Source organism: Papio anubis, chromosome 1, assembly GCF_008728515.1.
Source record: "Papio anubis isolate 15944 chromosome 1, Panubis1.0, whole genome shotgun sequence".
Lineage (NCBI taxonomy): Eukaryota > Metazoa > Chordata > Mammalia > Primates > Cercopithecidae > Papio > Papio anubis.
The window spans coordinates 47,235,396-47,251,710 of NC_044976.1; the positions used below are offsets into that span (position 1 = coordinate 47,235,396).

Consider the following 16,315-nt stretch of genomic DNA (forward strand, 5'->3'; position numbering starts at 1 on the left):
TGGCTCCAAAATTGATGCTCTTTCCCTTATAACACAGTAAACGAAAGGGACAAGTATCGTGTTAGCCAAAAAGAGAGAATAGCGGACTGGTAACATTTCCTTCACTACATACTGTCAATATTACCTTACTGAGCCTTATTGGCTCAATTTGAGACAATTCTTTTGCTAAAGATGCTAATTCAAAGTCCGAGAGTAAGAGGTGACATCTTGCTGATCGAACTCTTCCTGGAGCACCAGGTCCAGTCCTGAGTCTCATCTACAGGGGCGGATCCATAAAAGAGCAACCAGGATGGTCAGAGTTCTCAGGATTAGGGAACTGAGAGATACTGAATGCGTAGAATGCTTTGTTCACATTATCTTACTTAACTCTTAACATAATCCTGTGAGATAGATGTTACTATTCTCGTTGTCAAAATGGGAAAACTGAAGCTCAGAGAGGTTAAGAATTTGTTCAAGGTCACACACCACTAAGTGGAAGAAACAGGATTTGAACACATGGCTGTCTAAATCCACACTCCCCACTCTTTCGCATGTAGCCTTCCACACACGAGAAATGGTGAAGCAGAATTTGAGCTATTTATTAGTTGGTGAGAAGAAATGATAGTCACCTTCAACTCTACAAAGGGCTGTGAGTGGAAACATTCTGTGTGGCTTGAAAGAGAAGAATTTGAATGACTTTGAAAGTCTCACGGAGGTAGAGTTTTAGCTCAATGGAATAATATTTTACTGATGGCAATAACTGGATGGACTCTTGGGTAGGAATATGAATTCCTTGTGCTTGGAGGTATTCAAGCATGGTCTGGAATGATATTTGCTTACAATGGGGAGATTTGGGTGGAAAACCTCAAAGTTCATCTTTGATCCTTAGGTTCTATGAGCCTATGAAGCTGCCTGGCAGAAAGGGATCAATCACTTCAAAAGAAGTGAAAATATCTATTGGTTTGTCTATCTGCAGACATATAGGCAAAAATTACATGCCCAGGTTAACACATTGGTCCATGAGAAAACTAAACACAGAAAATGAAATGGATTCTGCTGAAATTACTTATAGGTTTTAAAGAAGTTTTCCTTTTCTACAAAGAAGTAGCCAAACTCTGGAAAGACATGCAGTCTTGACTATAATAAAATAAAACATAACAAGGTGCTATTTTTCACCTATTAAGTGGGCAAAATAATTTAAAAAGTGGTCATACCCATTATATGTATCAAGAGTGATAAAATGTCATTCCTTTTGACCCAGGTACAACCACTCTTAAGAAAACGAGGGAAAATATAAAGAGAAAACATTGTGAAACAGAAAAATCTTCATCTAGGTTTATTTATAAAGAGTCTAAAAATCCAAGGAAGTTGTAAATGGGCCCTTGGGTGGCAGTGAGTAGGGGCTGAGGTAGGTGAGGGGAGCTGGAAGCCGAGGAGTGAGCTAGTCAGCATGCGTGGGGGAAACCCCCCATGTACGGAGAACTATGGGATAAGCAGGTGTCCAGAGAGCCAAAGGTGGGTATGAAAGCCTAGGTCACTGCGTACGGGGTCAGCAGGTTAGGAGGAGCACACGTCAGTGAGGAATGAACAGGTGTAGGGAGAGAAGAGAGGAGAGGAAGCCCAACATTTACTCTGACAGCCATTTAGCCCCTCTCTTGCTGGTGCACATTAATTACACTCTTATTACTCCTAATAACCCTATAACTAGACCTTATTTCCTCCATTTTGCAGATGAAGAAGCTGGTGTTAAGAAAGACGAAGTAACTTGCCTCGTCTGTTTTTAAGTGCTAGAGTTGGGAACTAAAGTCGCATGCATCCGCCTCCTAACTCTAGCTCACTTTGCCTGTGTGTGTGATGAAAACCGTGCAGCCAGGCCCTTCACAAACCCCTGATCTGTGGGTTAGGGCTTGGGCAGCTGACCAGGTGGCTTACTCAATTGCAGCTTTATGTCGGTCCACTTTGTGGATGTCAGAACTGATAGTTATGAACTTTATGGAGCAATGGTGAAACATGTTAAATGCGAAGGGAAGGATACAAAGCTGACTATGTGCTATAATCACAGGTATGGAAAACACATATTTTCACCCTTGAAAAAAGACTACATGAGATACATCCAAGTGCTTTCAGCAGTGCAGTTTTGAGGGTATTTCCTATTTTTGGCAATAATTTCCATAAAGTAGTTTTTCACTATAATTACAAAAAAAATCGCAAGTTAGAAATGCCTGCAGGAAGCATACAAGCACCTAAAAGTCACCAATATACTTTCCTAAGCAAGGAAATAAAGCCAAACCCCATCTTTCTGTTTCATCTGGTGTCAGAAAACTTGTTGCCGGGGCTTCTGAAGACAGCGCCAAACCTCATTGATTTAGGTCCTGCCAATTCAGTATTGACAGTCCTCTCCTACACAACTCACTGGCCTGGCACAAGAATCCAAGGAATCTAAGTGTACAAGCGAGGGAAAAATCATTTGAGCCTAGACAGAAAGTCACCTTCTGCATTGTGTCCAGCTGAACAGCATTTGGTGGCCATAAAGAGGAATTCTAAACAGGTGTTATGGCAGTCTCAGTTACTTAAGAAGATAACTACTCTCAATTTCAAGTATCCTCAGGCATATTAGAAAGACCATCAGTTTGTTGGCTCCCCATCCATTTTTTTTCTTTTTTAACATAGGCAACACTCTTATTCCTTCATTTTAATGAAGGTCTTCTAATGACTTTAACTGGTATTTTTCAAAACTGACATCTGTGTTAAAATACACGTTCCCAGCCTCATCCCAGACCTACCTAATTGGGCTCTCCAAGCCAAAGCACAGGAAATGTGTATTTTAAGCACCTCAGCCAATTCTTAAGATTGGGCAAGTTTGGGAAACACTCTACCAAACAAAATGAATTTGAGTTTTTATATGTATTTGAATGTAATAAAACTGTGACTGTTTATAAGCAGTACTATCATTCCTAGTCCCTCCAAATGGCCTGAATTAATAAGACTGATTTCCATTGACTAATACTTAGGTTGGGTTTCCCCTAAACATATCCTGAGACTATGTGACTAGACTCACAGCCTAGACCATAATTTACCACTCATCTTTCAGGAAAGAGGTAGAAGGGCAGGTTTTTCACAGACCTGAGTTCTGATCCAGGTCCACTGCTGACAGCTCCAGGACCTTGAGCAAGAAATTACTTAACCTTTTTTGAGCCCATTTCTTCATTTGTATGGGTGTGAGAATGATGATCTTGCCCTCATATTACAATAACAAGGCACCAGGTACACAACAGAGGCCAAACCGTCTCAGCCTAATTAGCGTGTGAAGCCTCCTCATTACATCAGAATTGGCTCTTACAAGCATGATTCCTTGTTGCATCTACTTCTGATTTCATTCTGCCTTCTATGCTAAGGATAATAATGAACATCTGCAAGGGTCTTTGTGATTTACAGAGCCCTTTTTTCAGATATTATCTAGATTACTCTCCACAACAACCCTGAATTAGGGATCATTCTCTCCACACCAGAAGAAACAAGGCCCAGAGGTCAAGTGACCTGCTTGGAAGTGGCAAAGCCAGGATTTAAACCCAGATCCCATAATCTTTAACTGCCCTGTTCTCTTGAATATATGCATCAAACATTACACAAAGCACTTTCACATATATCATAGCATTTTTATTATAGTTATTTCCACAACTATTCCCCCACGAACCTAAAAGCACTTGTAAAGCAGGTACCATACTTTATCAGTCTGTAAGGAGAAATGCAGAGCCTCTGAGTGGGTGTTAGTATCTCTGTTATGCACGGAGAGAAAAGGGGATGAGCTCAACAAGGATGCAAAGTTTGTTTTCCAGCCTCTCACGCGCTCCACACAACTCATGCCCCAGCTTCCCCACGCCCTTAAATGAACATATCTTATCAAGTATTTATTGAACATCTATCTACTAAGTGTCAGGAACTTTACTTACCTTGTGAAATGAGTTAACATACTATGTTAAACACTTAGAAAAGTCTTGGCACATATTAACGATCTGTTATTATTAATATTATTAAGTTACCCACACGGCCTATGAGGTAGGCATTATTTTCCTCCTCATTACTGATAAGAACTCTGAGAATAAGTTTAGTTAACTGAAAGTCAATTAAAATACAAGTTCTCAAAGTGGCAGCCACCTCTCCTACTTCCTCCAGTGACCCTGAGCTTTTGGTTACAGACTACCAATTAATGGATGAACCATTAGAGAAACCAGAGGCCACTTTTCTAACCAACGATAACAGCCAATAATCAGAAATAAGTAACAGTTGCTAACATTTATTGAACACTTACGTTATCTCTAATCCTTGTAGCACCTCTGAAAGGTAGGTATTATCTCCTTTTCGTGAAATAGAAAATGGAAACTCAGAGAGGACAGGTTAAGCCCAAAGCAGGCAGGGGAGCCAGGCTTGGAATCTAGACGCATCGGCCCAAAGCCCTTGCCCTTTCTAATACGCCATGCAAACTTCACAGGCATTACAGAAAGCAAAGTGCAAATCAACAGGAAGTTCTAATGTGGTTTGCCAGAATGTGTGCCAGGCACCTTAGAGACTCAGTAACTGAATAAAGAATGAGAAAAAAATTATGTAACTTGAAAGAACATTTGAGATACAAGATAGGATGAAAGAACTGATACCAGGTAACAGTGCCCCTAGTTCCTGAATGTAACCCTATGCTCATCTAGCATTATCACCCTGTCTTCACCCCTTTACAAAGATTGATTCAAATTATCAGGGAAGCTGAATCTCAGATCACCTCAAGTGAGAAAGGTGACTGGTCCAAGATCTGGCCTTTGAAGTCAGAGAAAGATATCTGCTTTTGAGACAGACCTTCAAATCTGTAGAAAGCAACCATATCTCTTAGGAATTTTCTCTCCTTCAGCCGGAATATTCCTCCCCTGAAAGGAAGGGCATGCCAGGTGGCACAACACACTGGTCACCTCCACTATATATGTAATATACTAAAGAAATGAGGATAAAGACTATCTACATCAAAGAATTAATGAAACTTTATTATAGAACAAAATAGAGGAACAGAGAAGTCCTTGGATGGTAAAAATATCCATTCAAATCCCAGTCAAGTGACAGGCAACTCAGGCAACCTTATCTCCCTCCAAGAACAGTGTTTTCCCCATTCCCAGAAGGACACCAGTGCCAGGCTGCTCCTGAGTCTCAGCAAAGCCATCTGTCTTCTTTGGAGTGTCCACACTCAGAACAAGCCACTGACCCCAGAACCCGGTGGATTCCTGCCCACACACCACCATGCATGGTGGGGTCTGATTTGGACGGCACCATCGCTCGCAAATCACATGCCACACAAGGAAAACACAAAAGCTTTATGAAAAATCCAAAGTTTATTGCAAATTGTATTTTGCTTCCCTTCGTTCTTCATTTTTACAGGATTTATTGATATCCATGATTTTTTCACAGATGTACTTGTTGACTTTGGAGAGTCTCTGTGCAATTTCAGTTTCATCCACAGTTTCTTGTGCTATTCTGTCATACAAACACTCTAGACAGGGAGAAGAAACAAGGCCAAGGATTAATGGTGAATTTGAGTAAAAACCTTTTAAGGAGGGTAAAAGAAAATGTGCCTCTCAACATACATCCCAAATACCAGTTCATGTATCTGGCATAGCTATATTTTAAAATTTGCATCATAGAATGTACTTAGAAAAGAGGAGCTATACACTGTAAATGCACACTTTAAAAGTAATGATGAAGCGCCACGTGCCCACCTCTCGGTGGGGCAGGATACTATCGGTTCCTCCCAAGCACCTGGAGGCCCCTCCCTAATTCTTTACTCTCCACCAGAGATAACCATTCTCCTGAACTTTTGCTTTTTTTTTTTTCTTTTAGTGTTAACACATGTATATATCCTTAAATAATATATGGTTCATTTTTCCATTTTCAATTTTTTTATAAATGTGCGCACTCTATGTATCATCCTGACTTGCTTTTTTTTTACTCAAATGTTACAGTTTTGAGGTTTACTCATGAAGTTGTAGGTCATTTTCACTGATGAGTAGTGTTCTATTGTATGGCTCTGTCACAATTTGTTTATCCATTGTATCATCCATGGATACTTGGTTTTGCAATTAAAACCACCCTGGCACATGCCTCTGGGGAATACATGCAAGAAATTCTCCAGTATCAGCCTAGGTGTGGACTTGCTGAATGTTAAGATGTGTGCATATGCAACTTTATTAGGTGATGCCTGGTAAACTGTTTTCCAAAGTGATTGTGCTGACTGGCACTCCTAGCAACAGTGTATGCAAGTAGTACTGGTTGCCCCATTTTAATAGTACTTGACATTGTCACATTATTAAGGTTCTGACAACCTGGTGGGTGTGAAGTAGTGTCTCACTGCTGTGATTACTAATGAGGCTCAGTACGGCCACTCTCTTACTGAGTCCACCGTTTGCTGTGATAAAGCAAAAAGCCAGCTCCAGACAAGGTCTGGCTGGAGCCTGATTTCAACTGACTGCCTAGCCTGGGGACCTGGTGCAAATCATTGCCCTAGATTCCTCACCTCATAAGTAAGGATAACAAACTACAGAGCATTTTTTTTTAAATGCTGCCATGAGGCATGTGGGATAAACATGTTGCCTTTTTCAAGTTGTAAAGAATACTATACCTGTATGGGGTTGTTCTGAGTATTTTATGTATTTACAACTATTAATTCCTAGGGCCTAACACAGTGTTTGGCACAGGGGCAAGCTTAAATAAATACATGTGAAATGACTGAAGAAATGCTTTTCCAGGGAAACCTAAGGGAATACAAATATTGTGGACAGAAGAGGACTAGGGTGTGGGTGGTGAATGTACCATGGGAGTGTGTAATAATGGGCAAACCCCCTGGGGACTCTTTGAGCCTGAGTTTTCTCAACTAAACAGAATGGCAATCCAACCTTGAGGAATTGCTATGGAGAACAAGCAAAATCTTGTCATTAGCAAACCAGCTCAGAACAGGTAATTGTCTCAGAGATGCAGAATGTCAACACTAGAAGGGATCGTGACGACTAACTTGTGCTAACCTCTCCACTAACATATGAGAAGCCCGAGCCCTGGAGAAAGGGAGTAGGTATAGGGCAGAATCCACTGCTACCTCCCCATACGCTGAGCCCTTCCCTGGGCACAGAGCCAGCCAGTCTGCCTCCTGTTGCCATCCATGCTGCAGGTGCACCTCCCATAAGCGTTCTTTTTCTGAGGCACCCTTTTCTTTCCACCGAGAAGGGTTTTGCACAGAGAAGCCTTTAAAAGCTTTTAATTCACCTCTACCCGTCACTTCCTGACTACTCCCAACCCTGACTAATCCTCACTTCATCTTGTCTTTCATCTCAGTCCTTTCCGTAAGGACTGAGAGACAAGAAGGTAGGAGGCCCTGTCTCTCCAGTCCCACCTCTGCTATATTCATTATCCTTTTCAACCTATTCCACCTGTCAGTGACTCTGCTCATCTCTGCTTAAGTCCTTACCCTTCACCTGCCTAAGCTCTACTCATTCTTCCAGATTCAGCCTTCTTGAAACCTGGTATCAGACTGAATTAGGAGACCCCATTCTACCTAGAACTCTGTGCTCCCACACCTGTCTGGGTTTTTCTCTCTGTCAAAGCATGAATCACAATCTAATAAAACTGTAACCACATTGTCTCCCCCAACAGAGTGGGACACTCAGGCAGTCCCTCTGTACCCCTAGGCCAGGAGAAAACAAACACCCAGAGCGACTTTGTTGGAACCTGAACCAAATGAGGGAGACAAACTGTGATGAGAACTGCTTAGAAGTTGAGATATTCATATCTGATTCTAACCCTAGATGCTGTGCAACCTCTAGGGGGGACTTCTCTGGGTCTGTTTCACTATCTACAAAAGTAGCATGTCAAACCAGAGAATCTAAGAAGATTCCCCCAGCTTGAAGTCTCTAATTGTCTGCAAGGTAATAATGGCAGGTAAAGTGGCAAAAGAGACAGAAGGCAGGACAGTGGGCGTGGTGGCCCTTGGAGCCCCTAGCACTAATCAGGGAAGAGGTAGAAGGAGAAAGGTGCAAATGGAAGAAGGCTTTCGGAGGAGCCCCCATAGAATTTCAATCATTCTCATTTCCTGTGGGTAACAGCACTGAACGAACAGCTTCTCAGGTTGATTAAAAGGCTTTCGTTAGACTCTAGATATTAATCACCTGCAGTTGCTGGGAATGTCTCCCTCTGCGAGGGAGCATTTGAGATTATTGCTTAATTAACAAGGTTTATAACAGTGCTAATGTGTCCTATTAAAAAAGTTATAAAAATTAACCAGAACGCAATGCTGAGGCTCATTTAGAAAACTCAGACACTCCACAAAAGGTCATTTGACCTTAATAGGTTTAACTGTCATTCTGGAGCTTGTCATTAGAGCAAGACTCTGCTTCAGTTCTCCTGCTTTTATCTTTCCAAAGCAGCATCAATGTTTGCCCCATCCCTCTGCTATCAGGTAAGGAATTATTTTAAAATCAAGGAAAAGAAGAAATCCTCACCAACTCTGTGAGCATAAAGGCTTTTCTATTTTTTTATATGGCAAATGTGACTACATGTGATAAAATCAGACAAAATAAATACAAACAATCTCAATCCAGCAGACAGCTTGCATAGGAAGAACCAGCCAAATGCAATCTGGAATAGCTCAAATAATTAGGCTAAAAACAGTGGTTATATCGTGGGATAGGAGACAGACGTCAAACCTGCCTGTCTATTTAAAAAAAAAAAAAATCAACATTATATTTTAGTAATACAAAAAACCTCTGGCGACAGCAGGTAGCCTGAAAACCCAGTTCAGCTTGGCTGTCTCTAATCAGACGTATGGCCTTGGGCAAGTCAATTTCCTTCTCATTCATGTACACAGCAAGCATTTATAGGCAATAAGGGTTAGACAAGGTCCCTAGGAGGCAAAGATACAGTAAGAGAACTGAGGTAGGCACTGGGTGCTCTGAGATGAATGACAGAAGCATCGACCCACCCTAAAAGGTCAGAGATGATTTCCTGAAGGAAGGCTCACCTAAGCAGATCTGGATGGTAAGCAGCAGTTAGCCAGGCAAGGCAGCACAGATGGAAGGTAGGTAGTGTAACCTGTGTTGCAGGCATCCGGAAAAGTATCTGCAAATTCCCCAAGGTGACGGGGAACAAGGCTTGCTCAGGGAATACGGCAGTTCACCATGGTAATAACTTAGAGTGCAGGGGGAATACAGCTGAAAAATAATACTGGAGATATAGCCAGGAACCAGATTACAAAGGTGCTTTTCTGGCATGTTAAGAAGCTTACTCTTTAATAATGAACATTCCGAACAGGCTGTGACTGGGTGGTGGTCAAGGGATATCTGGTTTCTGAAGATTGCTCTGGTTACATAACGGAGAGAGGAGTCTGGAAGCTGCCAGAGTAATGGAGGGGAGAAATGAGTGTGGGCTATGAGAAGGGCAGTAACTATGGAGAGATACAGATGGTTCTCTCCATATTTGGAAAAAGGAGAGACACTTTAAAATGGCTTAGAAAATGGGGGAGTGGATCAGCAGTGGTTTAAGAGAGATTTGGGGCCAAACAGATGGGTAGTGAGGGATGTGGAGGAGTCAAGGATGAGGCCTGGGTGCCTGGCTGGTGGTACTACTCACCAAGACAGGGAACACAGAAGAGGCGAAGGCTTCACAGAGAAGGAGAGGAAGAAAGAAAGAGAAGTGAGCAGTGCAGTTTTGCCAATGCCATGTGGACATCTGTGAAGAGACAACCAGTGGGCACTTTGATACACAGATCAAGAAATCAGAAGTGTGAATTGAGTCAAATACACATTTGGGAGTCATCATCCATTGAATCAACAAATATTTATTGAGCGCTTACTATAGGCTAGCCCTGAACAAGATGCTGATAAAGTTTAATTCTAATGGAAGTGGGAGAAGAAAGAAAATTATCAAGTAATAAAAGTAAATAGGAATGCTATGCAGAGACTTAAAGCACGTGATGTGACAGGCAGCAATGGAGAGGCTACTTTAGACTGAGTGGCTGGGGAGGCCTCTCTCAGTGACAGGGAGGGAGGGCATGCAGATCAGGAGCAAGCGCGTAGGAACAGAAAGGACCTGGAAGAAGGCCTCCAGTGCTGCAGCATGGTGGCAAATGGGAAGTGTGGTACAAGATGAGGTCAGAGGCGTCCCAAAGGCAGATCACTAGGCCCAAAGGCAGATTATCTGTAACAGATGAGGAGTACGGATTTCAGCCCAGAGCCAAGGGCACATGAAAGCAACGGGAACAATAGGAAGTGAAGAGAGAAGCTGAGGAATGCTTGGTAGGACTAGAGAGAAGGTGGCTGGACACAGAGGAGAGGGCCTATCAAGGAGACTGAGAAACCAGAGAGGTGGGAAGAAATCCCCAGTGTGCAGAACAGGTTTCTCAGTGAAGGAGGAATGGTCGTGTCAAACGGTGCCAGTGAGAGTGTGAGAAACACACAACGATTTAGTGATGAGGAAGTCACTAGGGACCTTGGTGAAAATACATTAAGCAGAAGGCTGGGAGGGGAAGGCAAATGGCAAGGGCATTAACAGGGAACACAGACAGCGGGTGTAGCCAGTCTTTCCAGGAGCCTGGATGTGAAAGAAGGGAGATATGACAGCAGCTGGGTGACAGAGTGCCCTTCAAGGAGGATTTCTTTGCTTTTGTAAGAAATGAGTGATCAAATATATTTATACAATGCTGGGAAGGAAACAGTAGAGCAGGAACATAACTGAAGGAACAAGGTACTTAGGAAGGCAGGTGGATTAAAATCCAGAGCCCAGATGGAGAGAATTACCAGCCCCAAATAAGGAACTCTTTTGGGACAGGAGACAGGAAAATGGAGGACATAGTTAATCTGTAGGTGTGATGCTTCAAAACTGTGGAAATTCCTTTACTTTCCTCTGTGAAAGAAGAGACAAGGCCTATCTCTTTGATAGATGTGAACTATCGTATTTGGAAAAAGTAAAAAATTTTTAAAAACGCTTGGAAAATGAGGCAGTAGATCAGGGAGGGAAACTCAGACAACTTGGCAGATGATGCTGAGTCCCAGCTGGGGTTGAAGCTAAGGAGTGTATAACGGCCCAAGCCACATGGCTGAGATGTGTTCTTCTACACTGCTGCACTGCTACAATCCTAGGCTGCCCTGACTATCTTAAGAGGCAAGACAGTTTCAGCTTAGTTTTCAGCTAAGAAATCCGAAACATATAGAGAAAGTGATTTACAAGAAATCACACCAAATTTGGTCAGGGGATCAGCTTGTGGGCCTCAGTGTTTCTTCTGTTCAACCTTCATTTACTGAGTGCCTACTATGTGCCAGACACTATGTTTGGCAATGAGGCCACAGAGATGAATCAGACACAGTCCCCAGATCCCTGAGGGAGACACACAGCAGATGATTTTATGCAAACTCATAATGGCAGGAACAGGCAGTTATCTGAAGGCACCCAGGACCTCCTGAGTCATGTTCCAACAAGCATAGCAGAATTAGAGGTCGGTCACCTATCAGGCAGGGCAGAGCAGAGCTGCACCCCCAGGATGGCCTTTTTCTCAGGGTGACCTCCCAAATCAGGCTTTACCATTTCAGACAGCAGCCAGATGAAAGGTTACCTCTGATTATCCAAAAATAAGCGGCTGCCTAAATCAATTAATCCAGAGCCAGCCAGGCAAGGGAGGCAGCTACGTTACAGCAGAATAAGCCCCAGACCAGAGTCGGTGGGTGTGTGTTTGAATCTAGGCTCTGAAACCTTACAGCTTTTACCTCAGGCTGGTTGCTTACCCTATGTCCTGCCACCTTGAACTCCAAAATACACCCTAAACCTGGGCCTATTTCTCCACCTCCACTGCTGTGCCCTTAGTCTATGGCAGCAGCATCTCCCACCGAGAGCAGTGCATCAGCTTTGTAACTCATCTCTCCTGTGGTCACTCCGTGATTGGAAGACCTCCACTGCCCTTCTACTCTAGCAAATCCAAGCTGCTTACTGTGGCCTTCCCAGCCCTACGAGACAGGCTCTCGCCCACCTCCCTGAGCTCACTCTCTCTTCCGCATCCCAGCCACATGAGGCTTCTTCACACCCGGAGCACGCCGGCCTTCATACCTGCTGCTTATTCTGCCTGATTTGCCACCCTTCAGATCATTACAAAGATGCTTCTTCCACATCCAGATTGCAGCTCAAATGTCACCTCCTTAAACAAACCTTCTCCAACCACCCCAGTGAATGTAGCCCTCTCTGTCCTATACACATCATATGAGCAAGCTCACAGTACCTGAAATTATCGAGCTTGTTCCTAGACGTATTTGTTGTCTGCCCCCAGAGTCTGCTGAAAACACATGTGTTGACTGACTGAGTCTTACTTTCTTTATGAAAACATGGCAGAGCTGGACACTGGTCAGTGGTTGGGAGTACAGATTCTGAAGACAGCCTGCTGGCTCGGGTTCCTGGCTTTCCTACCACTAGCTGTATAACCCGGTCAAGTTACTTAACATTTCTGTGTCTCAGTTTCCTTGTCTGTAAAACAGGAATTATAACAGTAGCCAACAGTAGGGTTGTTATGAGGATAATGAGTTAACATATATAAAAGTGTTTTTTAAAAGAGAACCATTTAACAAAAACCCCCAAATCCTGAAACACAGTAAGTGCCTAAAATAATTAGCAACTACTGTATTCTCTTTGCTCCCTCTACACCATTGTTTGTCTCTATAGTTCGTGTTTTCTGTAGAGTAACTAGTTGTTTTTGTGTTTATCTTCCCTGTGAGACTATGAACTCCTTGCAGATGGAGGCTGTGCCTTATCCCTCTTTGTGTCCTCAATATCCGGTAGAGGGCCTGGCAAAGAACGGATGGATGGAGAGAGGGAGGAAAGAAAAAACAGAGAAGACAAAGAAGAGAGGAGGAAGGAGAGAAAGTAGAGGAGGAAGGAGGAAAGGAAGGAAGGAAAAAGAGGAAGGAAAGAAGGAAAAAAGGAAAGGAAAGAAGGAAAAGGGGAAAGGGAGGGAGGAAGAGAAAATTCCAGAGTCCAGGATACAGCCCTATCTTTAGGGAGACAAATGACTCCCTGTCTCTTTGCCTGCCCTCCAACCTGTCCCAAATACCAGAAAGGAAGCTGAATGTAGTGACTACCAGCTGGTCTTCATCTCATTAACTGCTCCAGGCACAATGCTAGAACCACCAAGAACTGCGTCCCTAGCCTTGACCTTTCCTGCTCTGGGTACACAGCAGCATTCCCTTCCCATCTCCATGCCTTTGTTCGAGATGCTTCTGCCTCCAGAAGTGCAATATCTCACCATACATATCTGTGGCTCCTTGTCTGCTGTATCCTTCAAGGCTCAGTTCAGTGACCCCAGTCCCCAGGAATTCTTCCCTGATTTTCCAGCTAAGGGTATTCTCCCAACCTGAGAACTCCTTTAGCACGCCATCTGTCCCTTTCTCATGCTAATTCCTTGTGGCATATAATCATACTTGTGTCCACAGCTCATCTGCCCTGGTAAATGTGAGCTCCTCTGGGACATCTGCTAGGTATCCCCGAGCTCAGCCCAGGGTCTGGCATGCAGAGGCTTCATAAGTCATCATTGAATTGAATTGTGCCTAACACATTCTTGACAGAGTCATTGTGTTTCCACTCAGTGACCTACCTCTGACGATGCTTAGTTTGTGAGGCGAGAGGGGTGGTTTAGGGACTGCATCTTTCTTTTTTTTTGTGGCGACTCCTGTGACGCTTCTGTTTTTCAGAACATCTGTTCCCCAAATCATAACTGCCAAGTTCTTCGTGTACTTGGAATCTCCTTGGGTTACTTGTAGCTGGTGCCATTTCTCCTCATCAACCCAAATCCCGCTTCCCAGATGGACCTGAGAGGAATAAGAACACCAGCACCTGTTTAGTCCGACAGGAGGGCAGTGGGAGGCTTCTCTTGTCCTTTAAAAAGCATTGCTGCACAACTGTAAGAGATTCATGTCACAAATACGAAATTAACTCTCTTTAACGGTAATCAGAATAGCTATCATCGACTGAATTCCTGTAGTGTGCCAGGCCTTATTATAGTGCTTTATATTTGCTATCTCAAATCTTCACGGCAATTGTGGATAGAAGGCATTATAACACCATTTTCCTTTCAGATGGAAACACCAGGTTCAGAAAGGTGGAGTGACTTGCTGAACATCATTCAACTAGTAAGTGGCAGAGTTGAGATTCTACACTATACTTAGGTTATCGCGAGGCTGCTCGGAGCCTGACCAAATCTCAGGACACACATGTGTAACTTCTTTCTGTGTTACACTATGGAAAGTTCCACCTTCCTTTAACGTGAGTATTCTGGGACATAAACCTTCCTAGCATGGTGGTTCTCAACCTTGGCTGCACACAGGGGTCACCTAGGGAGCTGTAAAAATCACCAGTGCCAGCCGGCTGCCGTGGCTCACACCTGTAATCCCAGCACTTTGGGAGGTCGAGGTGGGCGGATCACGAGGTCAGGAGATTGGGACCATTCTGGCTAACATGGTAAAACTCTTGTCTCTACTAAAAATACAAAAACTTAGCCAGGCGTGGTGGCACGCACCTGTAGTCCCAGCTGTTTGGGAGGCTGAGGCAAGAGAATCACTTGAACCTGGGAGGAAGAGGTTGCAGTGAGCTGAGATCTGCGCCACTGCACTCCAGCCTGGGAGAGAGTGAGACTCCGTCTCAAAAAAAAAAAAAAAAAAAAAAAAAAAAAAGAAAAATCACCAGTTCCTGGGTCCCACTCCTAGAGAGTCTGATTTATTTGGGCTGGGTGTGGCCTAAATAATTCCAATGTATGGCTAAGTGTGAAAACCTCTGCCAGCTCAAGTAAGGAGAGCAGCTGCCCTGCCAACTGGAGTAGGGCTGTGCCAGTCCTTTCCCACCTCTGAGCTTCATTTCCCTACCTATGAAGTGGTAGAGCTGGATTTCATCTCAAAGTTCCTTCTGGCTCAAAACACCTATGATTTTAAACACAACCACAAGGTACCCAGTTTGATTCCGATGGCACAAAGAACAAAACACAGTCTTACGCTCCCTACAAGTTTCAGTGCAGAGCCAATAAGACACAGAATGTTCCAGCAATAAGCTACAAGATTTTCATTTGTTCTCCCTTCCTGCACCTTTAGTAAATCTAAAAAAAAAAAAAATTAGTATAAAATTTAGATCTCACAAGTCATTTACTAACATTCATCATTAAAAAAACAGTGTTTGCTTTGACATTGCCATTTACGTTGTGCTTCTGCTGTGTCTGTGAAGGGAGGAAATGGCCTCTGTCGGGACACTGGGCGGCAGCTGCTAACGAGCTAAACTTTCTAAGGGGCATGAGAAGGATCTGCCAAAGGTCCTTGTTTTCAGAAAGGCCTGCAGGTTGCCAATGTCACATGGTCAGAGACATCTCTGGAGAGGTCCTGCTCTAAGAGACTGGATGCATACCCAACTAATGGTAGACCAGCAAGACCAATTGTTCAAAAAACAATTAAAGATCTTTCTACTACCGGAGCTTGGCTTGGGAAGGAAGGCGAGTACACATAGTTAGGCAGTCAGGTCAGCCAGCAAAGCTTCTTCCTTTACCAATTACTGAAATTTTCCAACCATCAAGAAGAAAAAAAAAAAAATAGCAACACAACCCACCCATGAATGTAAGTCAACAATCTACCTGCACGTCTGACTTCACCTCCTTTTGCTCAAGAGATCAGACTGCTGCAGGCAATCAGATAACTAGATCCACCTGGCCTCTCTGTGCTGTAAACTTCAGTGCTGCAAAGCTCAGGGAAGATAAGCAGCCTTGGAGCGAGATGTACTACCTGGCTGCTGGCTAGGCAACACGGACACCAAGGTCAAGTGTGGCCTTTCCTCCACAGTTCAAACTGCAGGTGGGCAGTCTGTGTGCCAGACTGGGCATGCTGAGGACAAGTTCCCTGCTGCTCCCTGCTGGACCCTGCATCACTTCCCTTGATGACACTTGAAGCCACCCACACAAGCTTCCTGAGACAGGAGAAAAACAAGGAACTTTGAATTACATTAAATTCTGAATCAGAAAATCATAGAGATGGATGCCAACTTCAGATTTTTCAAAAATCTCTGCTTCCCCCCTACCCCACCCCGACCCTCTGGGCCTTGCTTTCCTGTGATCTTTTAATTTGTTATTCTTGAAAGGGAGATGAAAGTCCTTTTAGCCAAAGTTCTACAAGAGAAAAGGGGTACTAGTATTTTTGAGTACTTATAATGAACCAGGTATTGTACATTCAATTTATTTATTCTTCATAATGACCTTAAGAGATGAAAATAGGTAGAAATTATTTTCCCATTTTACAGACGTAAACAGAGA

The 16,315-nt window shown here is 43.5% G+C and overlaps 2 protein-coding genes across 13 annotated transcripts in view; both read right to left on the reverse strand.

Annotated features, from left to right (window-relative positions):
• The window catches only part of AGBL4 (ATP/GTP binding protein like 4), a 1,449,848-nt gene that overhangs the window by 203,571 nt on the left and 1,229,962 nt on the right, over positions 1-16,315 (reverse strand). The gene's annotated exons all lie outside the window — the stretch shown is intronic.
• The window catches only part of BEND5 (BEN domain containing 5), a 49,485-nt gene continuing 38,499 nt past the window's right edge, over positions 5,330-16,315 (reverse strand). For all 5 annotated transcript variants that reach the window (XM_003891854.5, XM_009208197.4, XM_017956317.1 and 2 more), the window contains 2 exons: positions 13,628-13,841; positions 5,330-5,506 (listed from right to left, as the gene is read on the reverse strand). In XM_003891854.5, the coding sequence (XP_003891903.1) occupies positions 5,349-5,506; positions 13,628-13,841 (372 nt within the window). In that variant the 3' untranslated portion in view covers positions 5,330-5,348. The remainder of the gene's footprint in view (positions 5,507-13,627; positions 13,842-16,315) is intronic.